The sequence below is a fragment of the Python bivittatus genome, unplaced genomic scaffold (genome assembly GCF_059951505.1).
Source record: "Python bivittatus isolate LINGU-HERP-01145 unplaced genomic scaffold, Pbiv_v1 ctg000960_np1212, whole genome shotgun sequence".
Classification (NCBI taxonomy): Eukaryota; Metazoa; Chordata; class Lepidosauria; order Squamata; family Pythonidae; genus Python; species Python bivittatus.
The window spans coordinates 13,064,723-13,088,082 of NW_028277124.1; the positions used below are offsets into that span (position 1 = coordinate 13,064,723).

Sequence of the window (23,360 nt, forward strand, 5' to 3'; positions counted from 1 at the left end):
GGGTCCAGATAGGTGGCAGTGTTTAATTAACAGGACCCAAAGCAAGCCAACTCAGTTGGATTATATGGGATGGGCAAACACTATGGGAGACAGATGGTCACTGTGATAACTAGGCCTTATGCTATATTTATGATTTTAAATGTAATCACAAGCACTCTAAATTGCACCTGGAAGCTTATTGATAACTAATACAGCTGATGCAGCATAGGTATTACATGGGCAGGTTTGCCCATCACTACTCATGCCATTCATTTTGCACCACCTGTAGCTTCTGAGTGGTTTTTAAGAGCAACCTCATGTAGAGTTTATTTTAACAGTATACTTGCAAGGTGACCAAAGATGTCTGGAAGGAGGGCCTCTCTGTCCAGGAATGGGCACAACTGGCACACAAGCTGATCCTCTGCCACCTACTCCTTGAGCTGGAGCTTAGAGTCAGCCCAGATTACACCAGTCCGAAGTGGGGTAGTCCAACCCTATTCAGGACCAGAAGAAGATCCATGGAACCAAGTGATCCAAGAACCCATTCTGTTTTGTTAGGGTTGAGTTGAGCCATTTTCTCCTTATCTAAACCATGACAGCTTCCAGGCACTGGGACAAGATAGAATCACTTAGCTCCCAGGGGTCAAGATATGCAAACAAGTATCATCAGCACCAAGTGTGGCCACTTGTAGATATTAAATAAGAGGGATAAAAATATTGAGTGGCTTTGGACTTGGCTCCTTTCCCCCCACCAATACTGACTGGGACTGGCTGCAGAGAAAGGAGGAAAATCACCATTATCTCCCACCTCCACTTCTGCAGTTGGTCCAGAACGTCCAGATAATCTGTTTCTTCCTGGGCCCTCTGTAATTGCAATCCAACCATCTCCTCAACAACTTTCCTCCCAAAAGGGAGGTTGGAGACTGCATGAATATCATCTAGCACTCTGGAGAAGGGGATGTGCTACTGCCTCTTCAAGGCCAGCAGAATCACTTCTTCTCTTAAGGACGTAAACACCATTACACAAACCCAACTGCATGTTATCTCCCAGACAGCTTTTGTCAACCAGGAAGGACAGGGATCTAATAAAGAGGTGGCCAGCTGAGTAGGGCCAAGGATCCTGTTTACTTCTTCAGGAGTAACAGGATCAAACTCTTCCCCATTAACCAAGTGAGGCAGCACCTCTGTCACCTTGATTGGACCAACCCAGTGAGAGTCCAACTCCAATGAATCTGAGCAATTTTATCTGTTTAGATGCTTAGAAAATTATTCCCAGTCCCATACAGATGGTCCTGGAACCACTCCTTCTCCAACAAGGAATGTGTCACCCAAAAAAGGGCTGCTGGATGGCAGATGCAGAAAGAGTGGAGAATTAACTAAATTTTGCTGCTCATATCCATGATATAATCTCTAATATAGGCTCTTACACATGCTTGGTCAGATTCACTCTTTGTCTTCTTCCAACACAGCTCAAGGCATCTCTTCTGATGTTTTATCTCCTGGAGTTCTTCAAAAAACTAAGGAGCCTCCTGGGATTGACTTACAGCAAGCAGCCACATAGGAGCAATCTGATCCATCACGTTTGCTAATGGAAATCCAGACTGACCAGCCAAGGAAGTACAGGAGAAGTTGTCAGTACTAGTCTCAGGTACCCTGAGAGCTTTTAAGCAAGCTCACCAGTCCCTTTTCTCACTGAATCTATCCAGTGGAAATATGGCCTGGTGAAGACTACCCAAAGAATGCCTGTGTTCTCTGACTGCTTCTATTCTAGGGCCAGGCAATGGTAGATTTCCCTGTCTGACTCTATTCCCAAGGTCTTGATGGTTTGCCATGTTCACTAGATGCCACTTCCATTATCTGTGGCAAATAACTTTTTCAAAGCTTCCGTAAATCATACCATAAAGGCACAGACAGATCATTAAGTCTATTACCACAAAAACACAGTAACCTAAATAAGAACAAATACAATATTTTACTCTGATATACAAAGATTCTTCTTCTTCTGCAAATCCTGGGATTGCTCCAAGCCTGCTAAAACTTCTCTTTTGAGAACAACAATGCTGTTTTGGCTACTTAAGGACTGATGCACAGAGAATCCAAATATACTAAGAGACCAATCAAAATTGACAGATTTCTTGATTTTTAATAACTAGTACCCAAATGGGTCAGAAAATCAGTGACATAGATCTAGACAATTTCCTTCAACTCAAAGTCTCTGGAATAAAGATGCTACAACATTTTGCCATGTATTAGAATGGAATATAATTAGTTCTGGGATTTGTGGTAATGGAGTTTGAAAGACTTTTATAAAACATTAATGGAACTGTTCTCCCACTCCTACCTACTTGCCTGTTGCAAGTAACATGGAAAGGTAAAACTCAAGTACACAACTAGTTAGCCTCATAGCTCCAAATATTCTGCCCACATTTTCAGGTACTGCAAATCAGGGACCATCTAGCTTATATGACAAACAGTTCTCACAGATAATCCAAAAATATTGTTGGTGCCATTTCCAATTAAGACCATATATGTGTGTCTAACTGGTCACAGCAAATTACAAAGGATCCTTTATCTCTACCTGAGGCTCATGATGCAATGGGCCCATTGTGATTCCACTTACGCTGAAAGACTGCATGGCAAATAGTAATGGTACACAAAAGAAGATGATTTGAAATAGAATCTAGTTCCCTCCATTCATAATCATCACAAGTTTTTCTCTAGTGTTATTCCACTCATTATTATTGCCATTATATCAAACTCTCCTGAACCTGGGCTCCAATGAGGCTCAGAGATGATCTTGTCAATAGTTCAGCCATTTCCTCATCACAGAGGTCAATGAAAACTTAGTAACATGAGAACTGTCTAAATAAGCAATTGGCAATGTTGGCCGTTCAGGTGTTGAACTCCAGTTCCCATTCAGCCCTAGTCAATGTGTTAAGCTGTGAAGGTAAGTAAGTAAGTAAGTAAATAAGTAGAATTACATGTCCGCAGGAACATACATTGCTTACCACTGCACAGCAGTCATCAGTTAACTAATCTGACCCCAGGTCCCATATTCATATAGAGTAAAAAAAATCCTGGTAAACCTAAAAGCTTCAGGAATTATTTGTCTATGATAAAAGAACTATCACAGTTACCCCATCTATAGATCACTGGTATCCCTCATAAAGTTACCAAGGAAGCCATGAAATCCTGAGGCATGTTTAACCATTGGCTTTTAATATTCTCTAAAATCACATGTCTGCACTACTTCAAGAGCACCTATACCTATTTTGGTGAGAAGATTCTTAGACTGTAGAAGAAGACATATGCCACTAGAACCACTGTCCTGACACTCATCACTCAAAATCAGGTGATTGCTGGTAGGGTACTTGAGATATTCTGTACTAACTGCAACATAAACAAAAAACAAAACAAAAGCACACCCTAGCACTACAGCCCCCACCGCCGCATAGCACCTTGAGCAGCAATGTGTCATTGGTCCCTTCTTTGGTGATTTACCCTACTTGAATTTTAATTTTTAAGAAAATGTTTTTTTTTAAATGGTCATACTGCAAAGTAAAGCAAACCCTTCAAAGCATCTTTATTTCAAAAAATAAGGTTAGAAGCTATACAGTCCTCACTGGTAGTCTCACTACAGCCTGATGTATTAGTAAACATGCCTATTTATAAAACAAAAAGTCAAATATATTTTGCAATTGATTGAGAGTATTTTGGCAGACTAGAGAAAGGCAGGAAATCAAATAGTATGTTTTATACAGGTAGTCCTCACTTGACTGCCTCGATTAACAACTGTTCGAAATTATGACAGTGTAAAAACAAAATAGCTTCGCAACCAATACTTGCATTTATGACCATCACAGCATCCTGCAATCACATGATCGCCATTTGTGTGCTTTGCAAGTGGCTTGCAATAAGCAGTTAATGGAGAAGAAGGAAGTCATGTCAGGTGAGGTTTCGCTTAATGACCATGGTGATTTGCTTAATGACCCACAGGGAAGTAACATCATAAGTCTGTCGCGGTTGCATATTTCGTTTAGTGACTGCGGCACTTAGCATTGGAGTTGTCGGTCCCAATTGTGGTTGCTAAGTGAGGACTACCTATAATTGGTTGTGCACACATTGCAGCAGCCATTTTTGAATAGCACTTGCCCACATCACCCATTTTTTGTTTGTTTGTCTGACATTTGCTCAAAATGTCAAATATTTACACTAGCTGGGGAAACCTGCCTAACATACAAGGATTTATTTACCCAGTCTCATCTAATGAAATTTTTTGTGGTGCAAAGCAGTTTTGAACATTCGGCCAGGATGTTTCACTATTAATCAACTTAGTGTTACTTAGCACAATATTAAGTATCCAGAGGACTGCTGCTGGCAGGAAAATGGTTAAAGTGGAGAAAGTAATTCCCAACTCTAGAGTTATCACTTTTTTTTTTATCACAAATGGGCTACCTATCTGCTGCCATTATATCCGATGCTGCCTTCTAGTTTCTAAATACCCTCATCCAGACCACCCTATTTCTTTTTCTCCAAACACACCTATCTTCTGAGATACTTCAGTCTTGTATCAATAAATGAAAGCATGCCATCCAACCATGTGATCCTCCAAATTAGATCCCCAGGCAGCAAGATGCTATCAATGTCAGTTGAAGTATCATCACGTAGAATATATCTCATGGGACAGATATATTCCCAACAAACACTTCTTACTCCTTAATAGCAATTCCATGACATCTGAAGGGCAAAATAAGTGCCTCTCCTTATGCTATTGTGATCTGTACTGCCTCTTGGTATCATCTTTACCATACACCATTAATGATCAAGATGATGCTGTCTGGGAAACCTCTTTCCCCCATGGGGAAACATTTAAACATATGAACTCCTATTGAGAGTTCTGAAATTTTAGCCACCCCCAAATTTCTTTGTCTGATTCTACTGACGCTATGTAGCTAAATCAGTTGCCACTAAATAATTGTTCTTTTGTTTTCCAATGGAATGGCATTATTTTACAAAAACAAAAGAAACAAATTACATTGCAGAAAAATACATATTTAAACAATAACAAGTTGATATGAAATCATTATACTTTTCAGGTTTAATCACTTCCTACCCAATTCAATGCTATTACTATCTTTCCTTTTCTAAGATTCTTAATGAAAGGAATAAAAGTTTCAGTGTTCTAAATGCAGAAAACACTAGATTGGTTTAATTAATTCAAGGACTTCATAGATTAAAAACCTAATTGCATGTTTGCCATTTTAAACAATAACTTTAAATGAGAACAAACAGTAACCTTCAATGATAAACTGTAGACTGCTGTATTTATATTAAAATGCTCCAGCAAGATTTCTCAATGTTAAAAAAATGTTTTAAAATGACATACAATTAAGATGCTAGTTTTTAATATGTTATTATTTACCTTCAAATAAACTGAGGTCTCTTCGTAGCCTTGGTCCATAAAGCCCTTCTAAAATACTTTCAAAACCTAACAAAAACAAAAATTAAAACATTTTACCATACATCAAATAGTTTCACAAATGTAACACCTGAAAAGGTAAAATCACTACACTTAGGCATATTGTTATAGAAAAGGCAATGTTTCTGATACTGAAATTCTAGAGAAAAACTTGATTGTCTGTAGGCATTAAGATGCATTTCCCACCTCCAACACACACACACACACAGAGCCTCAACTTACAGTTGCAAATGCTATGGCTGGGAAGCTAGCGTCACACATTTTCCTCTACCATGTCGCCTTCAGATGAATGGGGATTTATGTAAAAAACGATCCCTACCATATCACTTTCCATGAAAAAAAGACACAACAGAGGATGGACCACAATTCAGAACAGATTCAACAAAAGTTTTAAGACATAAATTTTATCATGAATACACTTTATATATCAGGGCTGTGTGAGAACTGAACTATTTTTCAAAGTACTGAACATCTAGAGCTTCTGTTGCCATGAGAACACAAGGAGATACTTCCCATAGAAGAACTAGGAACAGGGTCATTTGTGAAGAATGAAGGTGACGGTGAAATCCAAAAAGGTGAGATGAACTGGAGGAGAGACTAAGCTAAAGGAGACATTAGACAGGTTTGTAGACAAGGCAGCTCAGTTGAGAGCCCGATATATAGAACAGATTGGAGTATCATGTAGGGGTGATGGTTTATATGAATCTGGATTTATGATATTAGCGATACATTATTATTTTATAGTAGTATTATATTTAGTACTATCCCATTTTATTATTATAATATTTTATTGTATCATGGATTTTATGTATTAGTTATTTGTTTCACCTTTGCTGATGTTTCTTATTCTTGTTGATATGGTTGTAAGACTAATCAATAAAGTTAAAGCAAGCACTAGTCTATTAAGTTGCACTGTGCTGTGATTTACCATTGTAATAAGGAACAATATGATTCATTAAGAACAACTTTCTATGTTAATATAAATATTATACAAAAGATTATCCTTGTCCTGATTGCATGGAATTACATGACTCATTAATAACAGCATCTTTGCAAATATTTGCGATATACAAATTTGCAATATGTGTAATATACAGATGCTGAGGGATGGGTGTAAAAATCACTGACATATAAGCCAGAAGTGCAAAACTATATGCAGCTCTTCAGCATCCTTTTTATGTCCTTCCTCCTACAAAGTATTCTAAAGTGGTTAATGTCAAAGAATTTGGCTTTTTTATAGGGTTTTCTTTGAGGGGGGAAGTTAAGAGGCAATCTGAGTACCTTCTGGTTTGCAAAGAGACAGGGTGGTATATTAGATGAGTACTAACAATCTTACCCATGGAAACCCACTGGATAACTCTGGACCAGTGACTCTTTCTCTCAGCCCAATCTACTTTACACGGCTATTGTGAGGAAAATCAAATGAATGAGTGGTCTGAATATTACCTGGGCAGGCTGGATGTAAACTAATTAAATAATGAAATTTATACTGTGTCAACCCAGCTATTGTAGTTTATCCAACAAGCTTCTATTAACAAACCATGACATTTTGTATTTGCTAACAGAAGTCCTGAATAATTCCTACAGATTCCAATGACAATAATAAAAAAGACTTACAGTAAAGGTGTAGATTTAAGATCTAAGAATACCTTACAAATAAGCTCCAAAGTTTTTATAAAACATTTACCTTTTAAAATAAGTTTTTACTCCTCAAAATACAACCTGAGGGAACATAAAAGCTATGTTTTTTCTAATTTCTGTTCTAAATACTCTATTCCAATAAGCTTTTTGGAACATCGCTTAATTTCAGTCAGATAGAAACTGGTATCTTAGATTCATCCTTTTAACTGTACTTCATGTAAATACGTACTGTATTCCATGGAAATACAGCCCATGTTAGAGTTCCATCTGGTGGGAATTGCACAGTCTATCTGCAAACTGCCCCCTTTCTTCTCCATGAAATTGTAATTGGACAAGATGTTAAGAGCTTTTATTTAAAATTTAAAACTAAATATGAACTCACAAAAAAATGGTGTGGGGCATTTCCATCCTCTCAGTTAGGGATGTAGCCAATCTCAGTAAGAGGAAAGGCAAGGAAAGGAGAAAAAGAATGTTTTCTTTTCCCACTTGAGATCATCATGGAGAAAATCTATCTATATGGTTGTTAGGAGTTGAAAATGACTTGATGGCACATAATCAACCAATTAATCAGACCTTTCCTAGAAACTGGGGTAGATGTTAGGCACAGGAAAAGAAAGTAACAAAATTGTATTTGTTTATTCTTACAGGATACATGATCTACATTTTATTATTTTTATGCATTTCTAGGGTTGCCAAATCTGGACTGCAAGAATCTGGATGGCCACTAGATGGCACAAAGCAATACAGACTTTTTTGTCATGTAGCCCAGTTGTAGCAGCCTATGTACTTGATAATAACATCTACTGAAGTCCTACTCAGAAAATATTTATTTCTTTAGACACCAAAAACTGAAGAAAGTGTCAGATTCATTTGATTCTCCCTTTAGTGTAATCTTATCAAATTAAAACTTATTTACTCAATGTGTTCTACATAGTGCTCCCTTCTATTTTTTCACATAGCAACAGCCCTGTGAGGGAGACTGAGCTGGGTGAGTGACTATCCCAAAGACACCGAGGAAACTGTTATGGCTGAAGGTAGACTAGGTCATGCTGCCCCAACCGCCAGTCCAACATATTAATCATACTGGCTCTCCAGAGTTCAGTTATGCTCAAAAATTCACATAATTCAATTATGTGTGAAGCGCTTTCCAGAGCACAAAAAAATACACAACTTCATAGACTATTTCAAAACAAAATGGCAAAGAAAGCAAAATAGGCTGAAATAAATACAAAGCTGGAAAAAAAAGACTGAAACTGAAATTACTGATTTTGATATTTTAGATGGACACTTATGCTTCAGAATTTGGGGCTTAAATTATTCTAGTCCTGGACCAGCTTTCAGTCTCCTCTACAGAGCTTTCCAACTAATGAGTAATTAACCAAAATAATTCTGTTTATTGCCGTTTTCTATTTTGTACAGGAAGCAGTTTCATGCTTTAGATTAGCCTTCTCCAACACGTGTTCCTCAAGCTTTTTGGACTACAACTCTCATTAGTTTTGCCCTCTATGGCCAAAAGCCAACAATTGTAGACATTGTAAATGAAAATACCTAAAGGAACCAAGGTTGGAAAATCTAATCTAGCACTAGGTGGCAAAAAAGAGATAGAGAAATTTTACTCTTTGCACCATCCATGCCCTAGTTGTTTGAACTTTGGCAATTCAGATATAGTAGTTCTAAAATTCATGGCAGCCAAATTACACACTCTTTCTCTCTCTCTCTCTCTACACACACACACACTTTAAGAGATTAAGAAACAATTTATAGTTAGGCATAACTAAAGTTCTCTCTTAAGGAAGACAGAAGTTAAGTATTGGGAAAATGTGATACTGGGCATGGGAACTTTTAATTATGTGCAAATTAAGTGTTTTATCACTATATACTTTAAAAATTAATTAGCATAGAAGGATATGTTAAGTTTTTTTTTTTAAACAAGTTTACAAAGTGAGCGAAGCAAGGTATCTGGGCAGCTGACTGAGGTAAGAAAAAATAGTCATTTAGTGGAAGTTTATTTCCTCTTCTTTGGTTTCAAGCAGAAAGGTGAGCAGCTCTCTCACCACAGGTCTTGGCTTACTGGGTATGGTAGTGCTATCTACTGATCTACTGATTGAGTTCCCTTGACAGATCACTGTTGATTCTGGTTCACAGACTCAAAATTGGAAGGAGTGATTTAGGCCATCAACTCCAGTTCCTTGCTTAGTGCAAGAAAGCAAAACAAAGCATCCCTGTCTGTTGACTAGCCTCCAGTTAAAGACACATTTCTAAATAGGTTCCACTGTCAAACTTCCCTTATCAATATGAAGTTATTTGTTTAACATGTAAACTGGGATCTGTCCTCCTGTAATTTGACACCATTATCCCAAGCAACTATTTGGAGAGAACCTGGAAAAATAACTGCCTTGTCTCTTTCTGGAAGGACCAGGACTGATGACGTTCTGCTCAACTGGAGTTCTCTGCAAAAACTGATTATCTGGTCCCTGGCTGTAAAAGGAGTGCTACCCTGTAAAAGGAGTACTACCTTGGATCAGCTTAGCCTCAGCACCAATTTGAAGAGAAACTATCCCAAATGGTATCTGGCCCCATGTAAGCAGCCTAGCACATGCTGGATTTCGTCCTGTTTGATTGGAGCTAGTGTTCTGAAAAACAAAGGCGCTGAAGCACTGCAGCGGATAAAGCAGTTATGAGCAAGAAAGCACATCCTGATTCTCTTTCAAGTGCACTGGCAAGGCTGGGGCAAGGCAAAGGGCCATCTGCTATTGCTGTATTAACAACAAGCATCTTATTCTGCAGGATCCAGGTACAAATGACTGCTTCTTCAAATCAAAGTGCTAGATGTGGCTCATATAACAGATAAACGATGTGCTTGAAAACTGGCTGTCAGAGCAGACAGACTTCATTCTGGTTTTCATAGTTATGGTCAGTTAGTGGAGCCATAGTTATGAACAATGCAGCCTATCAAACACAGTTTGTTAGCATCAGCTGTACTATCCCCAAACCAACTGTGCAGGATCACCTTGGCATCTAATGACTATCATCAGCACTCTTAAAGACACGTCATAATTGCTGCAAAGTTCCATTGAAGGGGGGGGGGGGAGGAGATGGATGCTTACTCAACATCAGCCTGCCTCAACATTCAAGCACTCAGGATACCCTCACCTGTGGAGCTCCATTTATCTCCTGTTCAGATAGCTGCATGATATGGCAAGGCAACTGGACACGTATTTCCACAACACCTAGGAGACTCATGGCTGAGGCAATTCTTCCATTTGAGATATCTTCTTTTCTAGTGGAGAGACCTTTTGGCTGCTGGGGTGAACCACCTGAACCAGGAAGATAAGGCTAGAACTTCCAGTGGAAAGACCAATCTCAAATGTACCATCTAGAACCCCAGCTGTGGAATGAGATTTCTTGGATTGCATTAGGGCTTCCAATCACTTAATCACCTAGCAGTGCACTCTAAGGTTTCCAGTTACCTCACCTTCTTAACTATAGTGGGATTGAGCCACTAGGCCCCACCCACTGCCCCAATTCCATGGCTCACCCATTCCCTCTTTGGCACAACCAATCATGATATTCCTAGGCTTTGTTGAAAATGTAGCTGGTCAGCACTCTGGCTCTGAAATCAGACACACCACATCCTCATTATCTACATGGAGGCATTTTGAATAATAAACCCCTGTCCAGACAGAAGATGATTACTTGCTGCCGAATTCCTCTCTATCTACCTGGTAAGTCAGCACCCTCCCTACTATGGGCAATTTAAAAGTACAGGTAAGTAGGCTGGATATGTATTCTGCTGCTGCTTTTTCAGGGCGATAGAACATTCAGGCTGAACAGCGCGAGTGGGGCTGGTTTATCCTGAGTTCAAAGCAAACACATTTTCAACATCATGCAAGCTCCTGGTCTGTTACATGGACTTATTTTACCAGAGCGCTTTTGTTTTTTGTTTTTTTTTAAAAAATAGCTTAATTCAAGGATTGCATTATTTCACCTTTTTCTGGTTCACTAAACTAAAAACAAAACAGAATAAGAAACAGCAGTGCAAATGCCAAAAACTCAGCCCCAGTAGAAGGAATTCTTTTGAACACAAGCATTATGAAAGAACTGCCTCTTCTACTCATTGTCAAATAGACATAAACATCAAAGTATTAGGGCTCTGTATGCTTAAAAAAATATTTGGAAGAAGTGCTTCAGAACACACAGGACCATGAGCACAGCACCTTTTTCAAACAGCAATGTATTTTTTTCAGTCTCCTTCACAAGCATGAAAAAAGATGCTTCTATTATTATTATGGTTGGTTGCACAGTCAGCCAGATGTTTAGACTGGATTTGGCATTTTTATCCACCTATCGAGTCCTTTCCAAGGACATGGGATAGGCAGATGTTGTTTGATGGTCTTAAAGGTATCATCGCAGGATATAAGCTGTTCCAAGTAAAGCTGTCTCTTGCAACTGACTGAGGGTGATTTTGTCAATGCCCATGGTGTTCAAGTGGTTCTCCAGATGTTTTGAGATCGCACCTAAAGCGTCTATAACTATTGATACTATCTTTGTTTTCTTTTGCCATAATCATTCTACTTCCATTTGCAGATCTTTATGTTTTGTGATTTTCTCAGTCCTTTCTCTTCTACTCTGCTGTCTCCAGGTATTGCAATGTCCCCAGACTTTTTTGTTTTTCTCATCAACCATTATTAAGTCTGGGGTGTTGTGTGGCAGGTGCTTGTCTGTTTGAATTCTGAAGTCCCAGAGCACTTTAGCTTCTTGATTTTCTATTATTCTGTCTGATTTGTGGTCCCATCAGTTCTTGCTTGCAGGCAAATGGTATTTCTTGCAGATATTCCAATGCACCATTGTTGCTACTTCGTCATGCTGTTGTTTGTAGTCACTCTGTGCAATCTCCTTGCAGCAGCTAACTAGGTGGTCCACTGTTTCTTCAGCTTCTTTGCAGAAGTGGCATTTGCTGTCTTCTCAATTGTGGCTTTATATGCATTTGTTCTTAAGGCTTGATCTTGTGCAGCCAGAATTAGCCTCTCCATTTCTTTCTTCAACTTTCCTGTTCTTAGCCATTGCCAGGTTTTTTTGTTAACTGCTTTGCCTGCTAATTTGTGTACTGGCCATGTAAAGGGAATTGGGGGTGGGCGGCACGGTCTTGCGCTGGTTCACCTCCTTTCTCCAGGGCCGATCCCAATCGGTGGTGATAGGGAGCAAGAGGTCCCATCCTCAGCCCCTCCTTTGTGGGGTGCTGCAGGGTTCGGTTCTCTCTCCACTCCTTTTCAACATCTACATGAAACTGCTGGGCGAGATCATCCATCATCATGGGGTGAGGTATCATCAGTATGCCGATGATACGCAGCTATACATCTCCATCCCTGGTGAAGTAAGTGATGCTGTGGCCACCCTTTCGCGGTGCCTGGAGGCTGTAAGGGTCTGGATAAGGAGCAACAGGCTTCGACTGAACCCTGGTAAGACGGAGTGGCTGTGGGTTAATGGTTCCTCTGTATCCGGGATTTTGTCATCTTTGGTGCTGGATGGGGTGGCACTGCCCCAGACAGACCCAGTGCGTAATCTGGGGGTCCTCCTAGACTCACAGCTCCTGCTTGAAGAGCAGGTTGCAGCCATGGCAAGGAGGGCCTCTGCACAACTTCGGGTTGTGCATCAGTTACGCCCTTTCCTGGATCGGGATGCCCTTCGAACAGTCACTCACGTCCTTGTTATCTCCCAGATAGACTACTGCAATGTGCTCTACATGGAGCTACCCTTGAAGAGTATCTGGAAGCTACAGCTGGTCCAGAATGCAGCCATGCGGGCTATTGTTGGTGCCCCAAGGAGGGCCCATATAACGCCTCTGCTCCGCGAACTGCATTGGGTGCCAGTTTGCTTCCGGGTCCAATTCAAGGTGTTAGTTATCACCTTTAAAGCCCTACATGGCATGGGACCAGGTTATCTAAGGGACCGCCTCTCCCCTATGACTTCAACCCATCCCACCCGATCACACAGAGAGGGCATGCTTTGGACCCCCTCAGTGAAAGTACTTCGACTGGCAGGGTCCAGAAGGCAGGCCTTCTCTGCAGTAGCCCCTGCTCTTTGGATCATCCTGCCCCCGGAGATGCGATTAGCCCCACACTCCTGGCCTTCCATAAGGTTTGGAAGACCTGGTTCTGCCACCTGGCCTGGGGTGGGGTGAGAATACCTCAAGCATGGGGATGGCTAGCCCCATAGAGGCTTCGGCCTTCAGCCTCAGGTTTTCATCCCGTTGGTCTCTCCTTCTTCTTTTTAGTTACGTTTTAATTTATGGTTTTGTGTGTTTATATATTTATGTTCTAGTGTTTATTGTGAATCGCCCAGAGTTCCCCCATTGGGGGGGAGATGGGCGGTTGAAAATTTTAATAAAATAAATAAATAAATACTTTGCCTTGCCATGTCTCTTTTCTATTCTTCATTTAGTCTTTCTTATAGGCCTGTTTGGTTTCTTTGGTACTCAGTAAGCCTTCATGGTGTACTAGCTTCAGTGCATCTTCTTCACTGTCTTTCAGACATTCTTCCAATGTCCTTTTTTCTTCTTCAACTGTCTGGTGTACCTGTAACATTCCACATCCACCTATGCTCCTGCAAAAGTGAAAGGGCACAATTCACTGTCATTATTTTTCTGGTCTGAGTGGAAGAAGGGCATGATTCATTGTCGTTATTTTTCTGGCCTTCCTGTCCAGGGATTTTAGTTCAGCTTGAGTCCAGTCCACTATTTCAGCTGTATATCTAACAACTAGAATTGCCCAGGTGTTAATTGGCTTGATGGCATTTCCTCCACTGAGTTTGGATTTTAAGATCTTCACTCTTCTGATGTATTCACTTCCAACCTTCTTCTTGACCATGCTTGATGTTGTCAGCCTAAAGGATGCCCAGGTATTTGTGCTTATCTTCTTTATCCAGACTCTTGATGTTATTTCTATAGGGCATCTTGATTCCTTCAGTTTTCGCTATTTTTTCCCTGTTGATGGTAAGGGTGGCACATTTGTCCAGTCCATACTCCATTGCAATATCTTGGCTGTATATCTGCAGTGTTGAGCAATGATTCCATTTCAGATGGTGTTTTTCCATACAGCCTCAGATCGCCCATGTAAAGGAGGTGGGATAACCTGGCAGATGTTTTTGATGTTTGATAGCCATGGCTTGACTTGTTCAGTATTGTTGACAGAGGAATCAGTGCAATGGCAAACAGTAGTGGTGATAGTTAGTCTCCTTGAAAGATTCCTCTTTTGATGTTAACTTCTCTCAGTCTATTGCCATTGACCAGCAACTGTGTCTTCCACTGTGCCATTGATCTTTGCATGAAGCTTCTAATGTTTCTATTGACTCCTGTTATTTCTAGGCGCTTGATTATCCAGTCATGCGGCAGGAAGTTGAATGTCTTCTTGTAATCAGTCCAAGCTACGTTCAAGTTGGTCTTCCTTCTCTTAGAGTTTTCCAAAATCATCTTCTCAATTAGGAGCTGATCTTTTGTCCCTCTGCTGTTTGGGCGGTTTCATTTCTGCTCAGATGGAAAGAGCTTGTTTTCAACTAGGTGCTGTTCGACTGCATCAGCTACCACCCTAGTTAGCAATTTGAAAGTTGTTGGCAAGCACATAATTGGCCTGTAGTTGTCTGGTGCTGCCCCTTTTGCTGGATCTTTCATTATCAGGTAGCTTTTGCCAGATGTGAACCAATCTTCAATTTCACCTCCTTGCAGTATGTTGCTAAACTGCTTGGCAATGAGTGGGTGCAGAGCAGTCAGATGTTTCAACCAAAAACCATGCAGTTCATCTTCACCTGGCACTGACCAATTTTTGATCTTCCTTGCCCTTTTCTCTACCATTTCTGCTGTTATTACAAGTTCTTTCATTTCAGCTTCTTTTTTATTCCTATCTACCTCCTTTATCCAAGCTGCATTCTTGCTTAAGGGAGGCCTTAAACTCATAGTCTCCTGGTTTCTATGCCAGCACCTTCTCCATTACACCAAACTGGCTGTCTAATGGGTCAATGGTTTAAAGTCACAGCTGTTCTAAATGGGTGGTTCACTTGCGTCTGTGCATTCCAAAGTAACTAATAATCTTTGAAGCATGTAAAGCACTACAAAATACTGTTTTGTGGAGAAAAGAGATAGCTGGATTTCTAGATTAAATGTACTCTTCCTGCTTGCTTGCCATGGGGAATAATTTATATAACTAAAGAATTATAACCTTATTTTCCTCTTGGTTGCTCATCTGCACATCATACAGATGTAAAGCCTGTATTTAAGCAAGGGATCATTCTCCTGGATTTAGATATTGATGGATTAACTTATTTGTTTCAATATTCAGAGCTTCCCAAGGTGTTCAGCCCTCCTGGATCTATTCTAACTTGACTGGTGGTATAGCATATTCTATATCCTTAAAATGACATCACAAAAATCAAGGAAGTAGGAGACCTAATGGAAGGCCATTTAAATGCCTCTGAAATCCAGATTTGCATTTCACTGAGAGCCTTGGGGATTAGAAGATTTGAGTTTATGAGCCTTGGGAGAGTATTTCCCACTCCTTGACTGACTGCTCAGGGTACTTTTCTGCAGTGCACCCTTACTGCTACACAGGTGAGGCTGGTCCACCAGTTCACTGAACTATATACTTCAAAAGATTGAGGCCCTCTGTGATTTTCTTTTGGAAATCAAGAATGAATGTTAGGAAGACATGTGTGGAACTTAGGCTACTATACTGAGTCTGTGCAGAATGCCATCTTGCTTAGCAGCAAAGTCAGGGGGTGAGTCTTAAGACTCAATATGTGCACAGTATTTTCTTTCACTGAGATGTATTATTCTGGAGACAAGACCATTCAGTGGTCCCTCATGTGCAGTATTTCTCCAAGAGTTCCCAGAAAGGGGCAGACTGTTTTTCTTTTCATGGATCATGAACCCAAAATGATACCCTGTGTCAAATTATCCTCTGAGACTGAGGACACTTCCTATCTCCTTTTTGAACTTCACTGTTGGGTGATGATCCTCCTGCACACTCCACAAGAATTCCAAGAGTTGGTAAAGCAGGATGTTTCCTTGATTCTAATTATGGCTTGCTTTCCTACATATTTAAAAATTGAATCATTCTACTCACAAACTAACTGTAAATTCCTTCCCTTGCAGTATATTAAAACAAGTTATTATTTATGGCTATTTTTCTACCTTGCATAAAGAGGCACAGTTTAATGTCATTTTTTAAGTTTTAATATGTGACATATGGAACAATTTTTGATCCATTGTCACTTTTATTCAAATCTGCTGTTGTATGGTTCCTATGTAAACTTCTATTATTTTGGTTTTACACACACACACAGAGGTATCCTGAAAATATTTGATCCCTTTGGCTCTTTCAGCTTCCTACATGATCATTTTTTAAAAACAAAAACAACGAAAAAAGTATTTTAAAAAAAGTGTCTACAGTTAGCCTGAGGCCAACTAATTTTCACCATCTCTTTTGACACTGAGGGAAGCATTAGGATCTGGCTTTACCAGATAGCCTTTTATTTTGATACAAGCATTCCTCAATGTGATAAGACTTGATTATATATAGTTATACTGTGTGTATTGTATTTAGTATTCTTTAGAAACCTATTTACTGGATTGGAGTGTATGTCACTTAGAACCAGGCTGTGATTGAATCAGCATAAACCAAATTAAATAAATAAATAAAATGTTAGGTTGGCATTTCCAAATTCTACCTTTTTGAAATCTGAATATTTAAATGATGACGACGACGCTATCTGTTCAATTGTGTTAGATTCTCAGCAATTCTATGGACCAGCTCTCTCCACATTTTCCAATCCTGTACGTTTTTAGTTGTTTTATGCTCTGGCTGGTGCCAGCTTTGATGGTGTCTAGCCACCCTGTTCTTCGGCAGCCTCGTTTCCTTTTACCACTGACCATTCTGAGGATAACTAGGGATGCACAAAATGTTCTGTGTACAGAATAGCCAGTTTTGGGTAGTCTGCATCTGGACTGAAGGATGCGTTCCAGGCAGGTTCTGATAGGGAAGAAGCCAAGGACATGGACAGGGACTAAAAGGAGGTGTGTATTAAGCGTATGCTTAGATCTTCTTAACTGAAATAAACTGGGCATAAAATACTCAATTTTGCTACTGGAAGGACTGGCATTGTACAAAAAGAACTGAAAAATGGATAGACCTTTTCATGCCCTGTGTGCCAAACTATTAAAGACGTAATACAGTCTAGATCTGATATGTAACAAAATCCATTTTTATCAAATTTCTTTTCTTCAAACTGGTTTCAAGGTTCAGTTTAAATTTTACATCTTTAACTCTAGAGCATAAGAAAAAAATAGTGTTTGCCCTTTAAATTTTCAAATAATTATTTTAATAATTACTTTTATTCTGATCAAACTACAGGTCAACACACATCTTAAAGAGTCATACCACATTTTCTGGTTTAACATAATAGTGAACATCCCTTCCCTACTCAGAAGAGCTATGCTGTGCTTAACAATGAAGGCTTCATGAGGACAGGATGTTCAAGTGCAAGTCTTTTTTCTTCTTTTCTACAAGAACAGCCCTTTAGGAAGAGCTCAACACCTGCAGCTTTCCTACCAGGGCTTTGTGTTCTACACACAGATGGGTTACACAGCATTAGATTCCACCCACAGCTCTAAAGTATCAACAGCCATTTAAACTGTAGCAGTGAAAGAAAGACACAAATACCTTTTGACAAATATGAATCAGACATAAGACCAGGAAACAGACCATGCACATAGCTGGCACTTGCTAAAAAAAAAAGTAAATATTGGATTCCCTCCTCCCATTTTAATTATATTCTCCAAATTATTACCTTAATAAGCAATCAAAGAAAAATCTATTCAAGAATAGACATAGTTCTTGATAAACTTAACATCTGATTTTGTAATTAGCTCATCTTCCCCACATGCCTATTAAACAGGACTTCATGCACGCTAAAAGTCAAGACATTTCACAGCCTCACTTTGCCAGTATTTATTTAGAATATATAAGTATCTTCATTACAATGGTGATTTATAGCCACACTTAATAATTTTAATAAATGAAACTTTAAAATATAAGTTAAACATTCTAAGTCAGAACTCAATTGATTTAGTGCAGCAAAAGCTTTCCAATTTAAAATTTGCTGCCCCAAGAATGTAAGATTTATTCAAGATCCACCCCCTTCTGTTTTCCATTCATACATTTAAAATTTTAAGGCTGAACACCTAAAGCATCTATTTCCTCATTTGTCAAAGTTCTCATTTCATTTATCTATAGCTTGGCTTCCATGATAAAATCTTCCCAAGGAAATGGCTGGTGTGGGTCTTCCGGGTTGTGTGGCTGTGGTCTTGAAGTCTTGTTTCCTAACGTTTCGCCAGCACCTGTGACCGGCATCTTCAGAGTGCAGGAGCACAGACAGACTTTCCCAAGGAAAGTTGTAAAAGAATTAAAGAATTTAAAAACAGTATCAGACAACACAGGGTACAGTGGGGCAAAAATGTATTTAGTCAGCCACCAGTTGTGCAAGTTGTCCCACTTAAAAAGATGAGAGAGGCCTGTAATTTTCATCATAGGTATACCTCAACTATGAGAGACAAAATGAGAAAAAAAAATCCAGAAAATCACATTGTCTGATTTTGAAAGAATTTATTTGCAAATCATGGTGGTATTTGCAAATAAGTATTTGGTCACCTACAAACAAGCAAGATGTCTGGCTCTCACAGACCTGTAACTACTTCTTTAAGAGGCTCCTCTGTCCTCCACTCGTTACCTGTTGTAATGGCACCTGTTTGACCTTGTTATCAGTATAAAAGACACCTGTCCACAACCTCAAACAGTCACACTCCAAACTCCATTATGGCCAAGACCAAAGAGCTGTAGAAGGACACCAGAAACAAAATTGTAGACCTGCACCAGGCTGGGAAGACTGAATCTGCAATAGGCAAGCAGCTTGGTGTGAAGAAATCAACTGTGGGAGCAATAATTAGAAAATGGAAGACATACAAGACCACTGATAATCTCCCTTGATCTGGGGCTGCATGCAAGATCTCACCCCGTGGGGTCAAAATGATCACAAGAATGGTGAGCAAAAATCCCAGAACCACATGGGGGGACCTAGTGAATGACCTGCAGAGAGCTGGGACCAAAGTAACAAAGGCTACCATCAGTAACACACTACGCTGCCAGGGACTCAAATCCTATGCTGCCAGTGCAGTGTCCCCCTGCTTAAGCCAGTACATGTCCGGGCCTGTCTGAAGTTTGCTAGAGAGCATTTGGATGATCCAGAAGAGGATTGGGAGAATGTCATATGGTCAGATGAAACCAAAGTAGAACGTTTTAGTCTAAACTCAACTCATTGTGTTTGGAGGAGAGAGAATGTTGAGTTGCATCCAAAGAACACTATACCTACTGTGAAGCACGGGGGTGGAAACATCATGCTTTGGGGCTGTTTTTCTGCAAAGGGACCAGGACGACTGATCCGTGTAAAGGAAAGAATGAATGGGGCCATGTATCGTGAGATTTTGAGTGAACACCTCCTTCCATCAGCAAGGGCATTGAAGATGAAACGTGGCTGGGTCTTTCAGCATGACAATGATCCCAAACACATTGCCCGGGCAACGAAGGAGTGGCTTCGTAAGAAGCATTTCAAGGTCCTGGAGTGGGCTAACCAGTCTCCAGATCTCAACCCCATGGAAAACCTTTGGAGGGAATTGAAAGTCTGTGTTGCCCAGCGACAGCCCCAAAACATCACTGCTCTAGAGGAGATCTGCATGGAGGAATGGGCCAAAATACCAGCAACAGTGTGTGAAAACCTTGTGAAGACTTACAGAAAACGTTTGACCTCTGTCATTGCCAACAAAGGATATATAACAAAGTATTGAGATGAACTTTTGATATTGACCAAATACTTATTTTCCACCATGATTTGCAAATAAATTCTTTAAAAATCAGACAATGTGATTTTCTGGATTTTTTTCCCCATTTTGTCTCTCATAGTTGAGGTATACCTATGATGAAAATTACAGGCCTCTCTCATCTTTTTAAGTGGGAGAACTTGCACAATTGGTGGCTGACTAAATACTTTTTTGCCCCACTGTAGTTGCTGTACCAAAAAAGTGTCCTGACTTAAGACAAAGGAAAGAAGAACTAGCCAGTTTTTCCTGGAGAGGATGGGCTGCTGCTACCCAATAATCTGAACTAATGATAAGTCAGGGACTCCAAATCCCGTCTTCCAGCTGGGTGAAATCCCTCAGACCACCACCACCACCCCACCTTTAATTTAAAGCATTAGGAGAACACCTTCAAGGCTGACAAACAAATGGCTACAGTACTTGCCACTTTGAATCCAATTGTGTTATAGTATTTTGAGACTGGACTGCAAGTAACTAAGGCTACAATCATTCCTATCTTGTACTCAGACATCAGTTCAGAATGTTATTATACAAAGCCTTGAATGAGTATGTCTATGTGTACACATATATACAAATCTAACAAAACAAAGCATAAATTTCATGCTAATGTACTCATATCAAAGTATCTTTAACATTGGTATTAACACAAGTTAGTAAATATATCAAAAATTTCACATATAACCATTGTTTCTCAAACTGGATATTTGTTTACTGAAAACACAGAGAGTAGTAGTAAAATATTTCAGTGATTGTTTTGGGGAGGAGAACTAGCATACCAACAGAATAAAATGTAGTTTGTTCAAATACAAATATCAAATTGCAAATCAACAGAATATTCCACATGAATATCTAGAAGCAGAATGAATGAAACCCAATGTGGAGAAGTATCTCTTGAACAGAACTGGATGAGCACCAGCAAGAGTCATTTGAGAGGTTGGATTGTGGCAAGTCAGTGGACTAAGATATTTGGGGGTTAGAAACAGGGATCAAGGTTTACAGAAGAATTCTGAAGAGGGTCTGTTCCTAACTGGAAGGTTACAACACAGCTATGGAGGAAGCAAGATCACCCTTGCAAAAGAGGAGGATGAACACTAACAAAGAAGTGATGTGGAAAATTGGATGCTATGACTACTACATCTTCCTTTCTTGTTCATTTGTACTCTCATGACTAGAGAGCTATAGGAGTTAATTTGTCTGGACCTCATATTAGAAACCTCAAGACCTCCCTCTTATGGGTTAATATGGTTAATGGCTTTGCAATGCAGTAGTTAATGTTCACTACTGACTACTAGGAGGCACTATATGACCAATGTATGCCCACAAAGAGGAATTAAAGGGACAGAAGCCAGGAGACAATCCTTTGTAAAGGCCACCATACTGTAGAACAAGTACAGAACAAAAAAAATATTAAAGAATGAAACCAATCATATAGTTCTTTCTAGTAGTGAGTACTGAACATAACCATTATATGATGAAAATTATTTATCTGCCACTTAACATGAGTTTTTTACTGGACCAAGTTTACCATACTAATCTCTATAAATGTGATTTGCTTAAATTATTCCATCTGGAAAACAGGACCAATAACTTAAAGGGCATAAAAAGAAAGGAAAGGAATTCATCTGAACAGTTGAAAATGCTTGCATTCATTAGGTCAATTCAGATGTCAGGACTTTAGATAACTAAATCTCTTCCCCCCCGCCCCGAGATATATTTGGCAATAGGACCATGGTTCTTAATCAGACATATTTTACTTGCCCATAGGGAAATGTAATACATTTCCTTCCACACATACATATAAACTTGTAAATTACATATTTAGAAATCCATTTAGTTCCTAGGACATTCCTCCCTGTACCTTTGTGTGCCTTTCCAAAGGAGACTCAAAATTGAGACTAACAGTAAGTTTAAACTAGACACTCTACATTGGGTCAAGCACTGAAAAGATTCAGCTACAGAAGGCTATTCAATACAGCAACAAGACCCATTGCTTGGTTTGGATTAGTTATTTTCTAACCTGTTATAAAACAAATATCAGCATCGATGCTGTACTTTTTATATATTTACAAGTACTTCTATATCACACAGCTCAAATTACCTCTAGAGCAGTGATTCTCAACCTTTTTGAAGCCGCCACCCCCCTAAGGAGCGGAAAATTTTTCAATGCCACCCTTTGTGAAAATTTAGGGTATGGCAGGGGGAGTTACTGAATTATAAAAGGCAAAAATTTTAAGTAATTTTTTTCAGTAGACTTACACACCAAATTTATTTGATTTAACTCGATACTTTTGCCCTGGAAGGTAATTGCATTCCTTTTATTAAAATTAAAATGACTAATGCAAAAAAATAAAGATAAAGAACTAATAAGCGCACTTACCTAGCTGACTGGCCAAATAAACAATGAAAGTAAATCGAAACTGAGGGGAAAAAACAGAAATGAAGCGAACGAAAAGCAACTCAAGAAACACGGGTCAAACCAAACATTCATATTGAAAGGACGCTCAACGCACGCACTGCGATTAATCACGCGGGAAAACAGCTGACGCATGCGCTGTGCTGGTTGGGATCGGAGAAGAATCGTAGTGTCGAGTTCTTCAAGGTCAGCCTACCTAGAATACAAATTCGTCTCACCATTCTTAGAAGTGCGTGAGGGCAGCCGTCGCGTAAGTTCGTTTTATTGCTGGTACAAATGGTGTAAACCGGATAATTGATTTAATAATTTTTTGGGGGAGTTTTAAAATTAAGTTCGAATGCCAAAACATGCCCATCGCCCCTCTACCGCCCAAAACATGCCCACCACCCCCCTACCGCCCAAAACAAGTTCACCGCCCCTCAGCATCCTCCCACCACCCCCATTGAGAACCAATGCTCTAGAGGTTTACATTTAAAAAAAAATACACTCCAGATCAGTCAACCCTCCAATGCTTGTCTTAAAACACTGTGTTTACTGCCTTATGGAAGACTAGAGAAAGGGCGTCAGGCATATCTCCAGGGGTACATACATAATGGCCCCACAGTATGGTGGCCATTACAGATGATTGCCTCTAAGCCCATGTCCTTTGGATTTCACTCAAATTCCACCCAGAGGAGCCAATCTCTGTGGCTGTATCTACGAAAACCGATACAAAATATATTTTAAGAACATGGGAATATGCCAGACCCATTAGAGCAGGGGTCCCCAACCTCTGGGCCACGGACTGGTACCGGTCCGTGGCCTGTTAGGAACCGGGCCGCAGAGCAGGAGGTGAGTGGCGGGCGACGAAGCGAAAACAGCCGCATTCCATCACTTGCGTTACTGCCTGAGCTCTGCCTATCAGATCAGCGGTGGCATTAGATTCTCATAGG

At 39.8% G+C, this 23,360-nt stretch overlaps 1 protein-coding gene across 4 annotated transcripts in view; it reads right to left on the reverse strand.

Moving 5' to 3' along the window:
* Positions 1 to 23,360, reverse strand: part of LCORL (ligand dependent nuclear receptor corepressor like) — an 80,981-nt gene that overhangs the window by 41,973 nt on the left and 15,648 nt on the right. For all 4 annotated transcript variants that reach the window (XM_088131566.1, XM_088131565.1, XM_088131569.1 and 1 more), the window contains one exon: positions 5,402 to 5,467. In XM_088131566.1, coding sequence (XP_087987692.1) covers positions 5,402 to 5,467 — 66 coding nt within the window. The remainder of the gene's footprint in view (positions 1 to 5,401; positions 5,468 to 23,360) is intronic.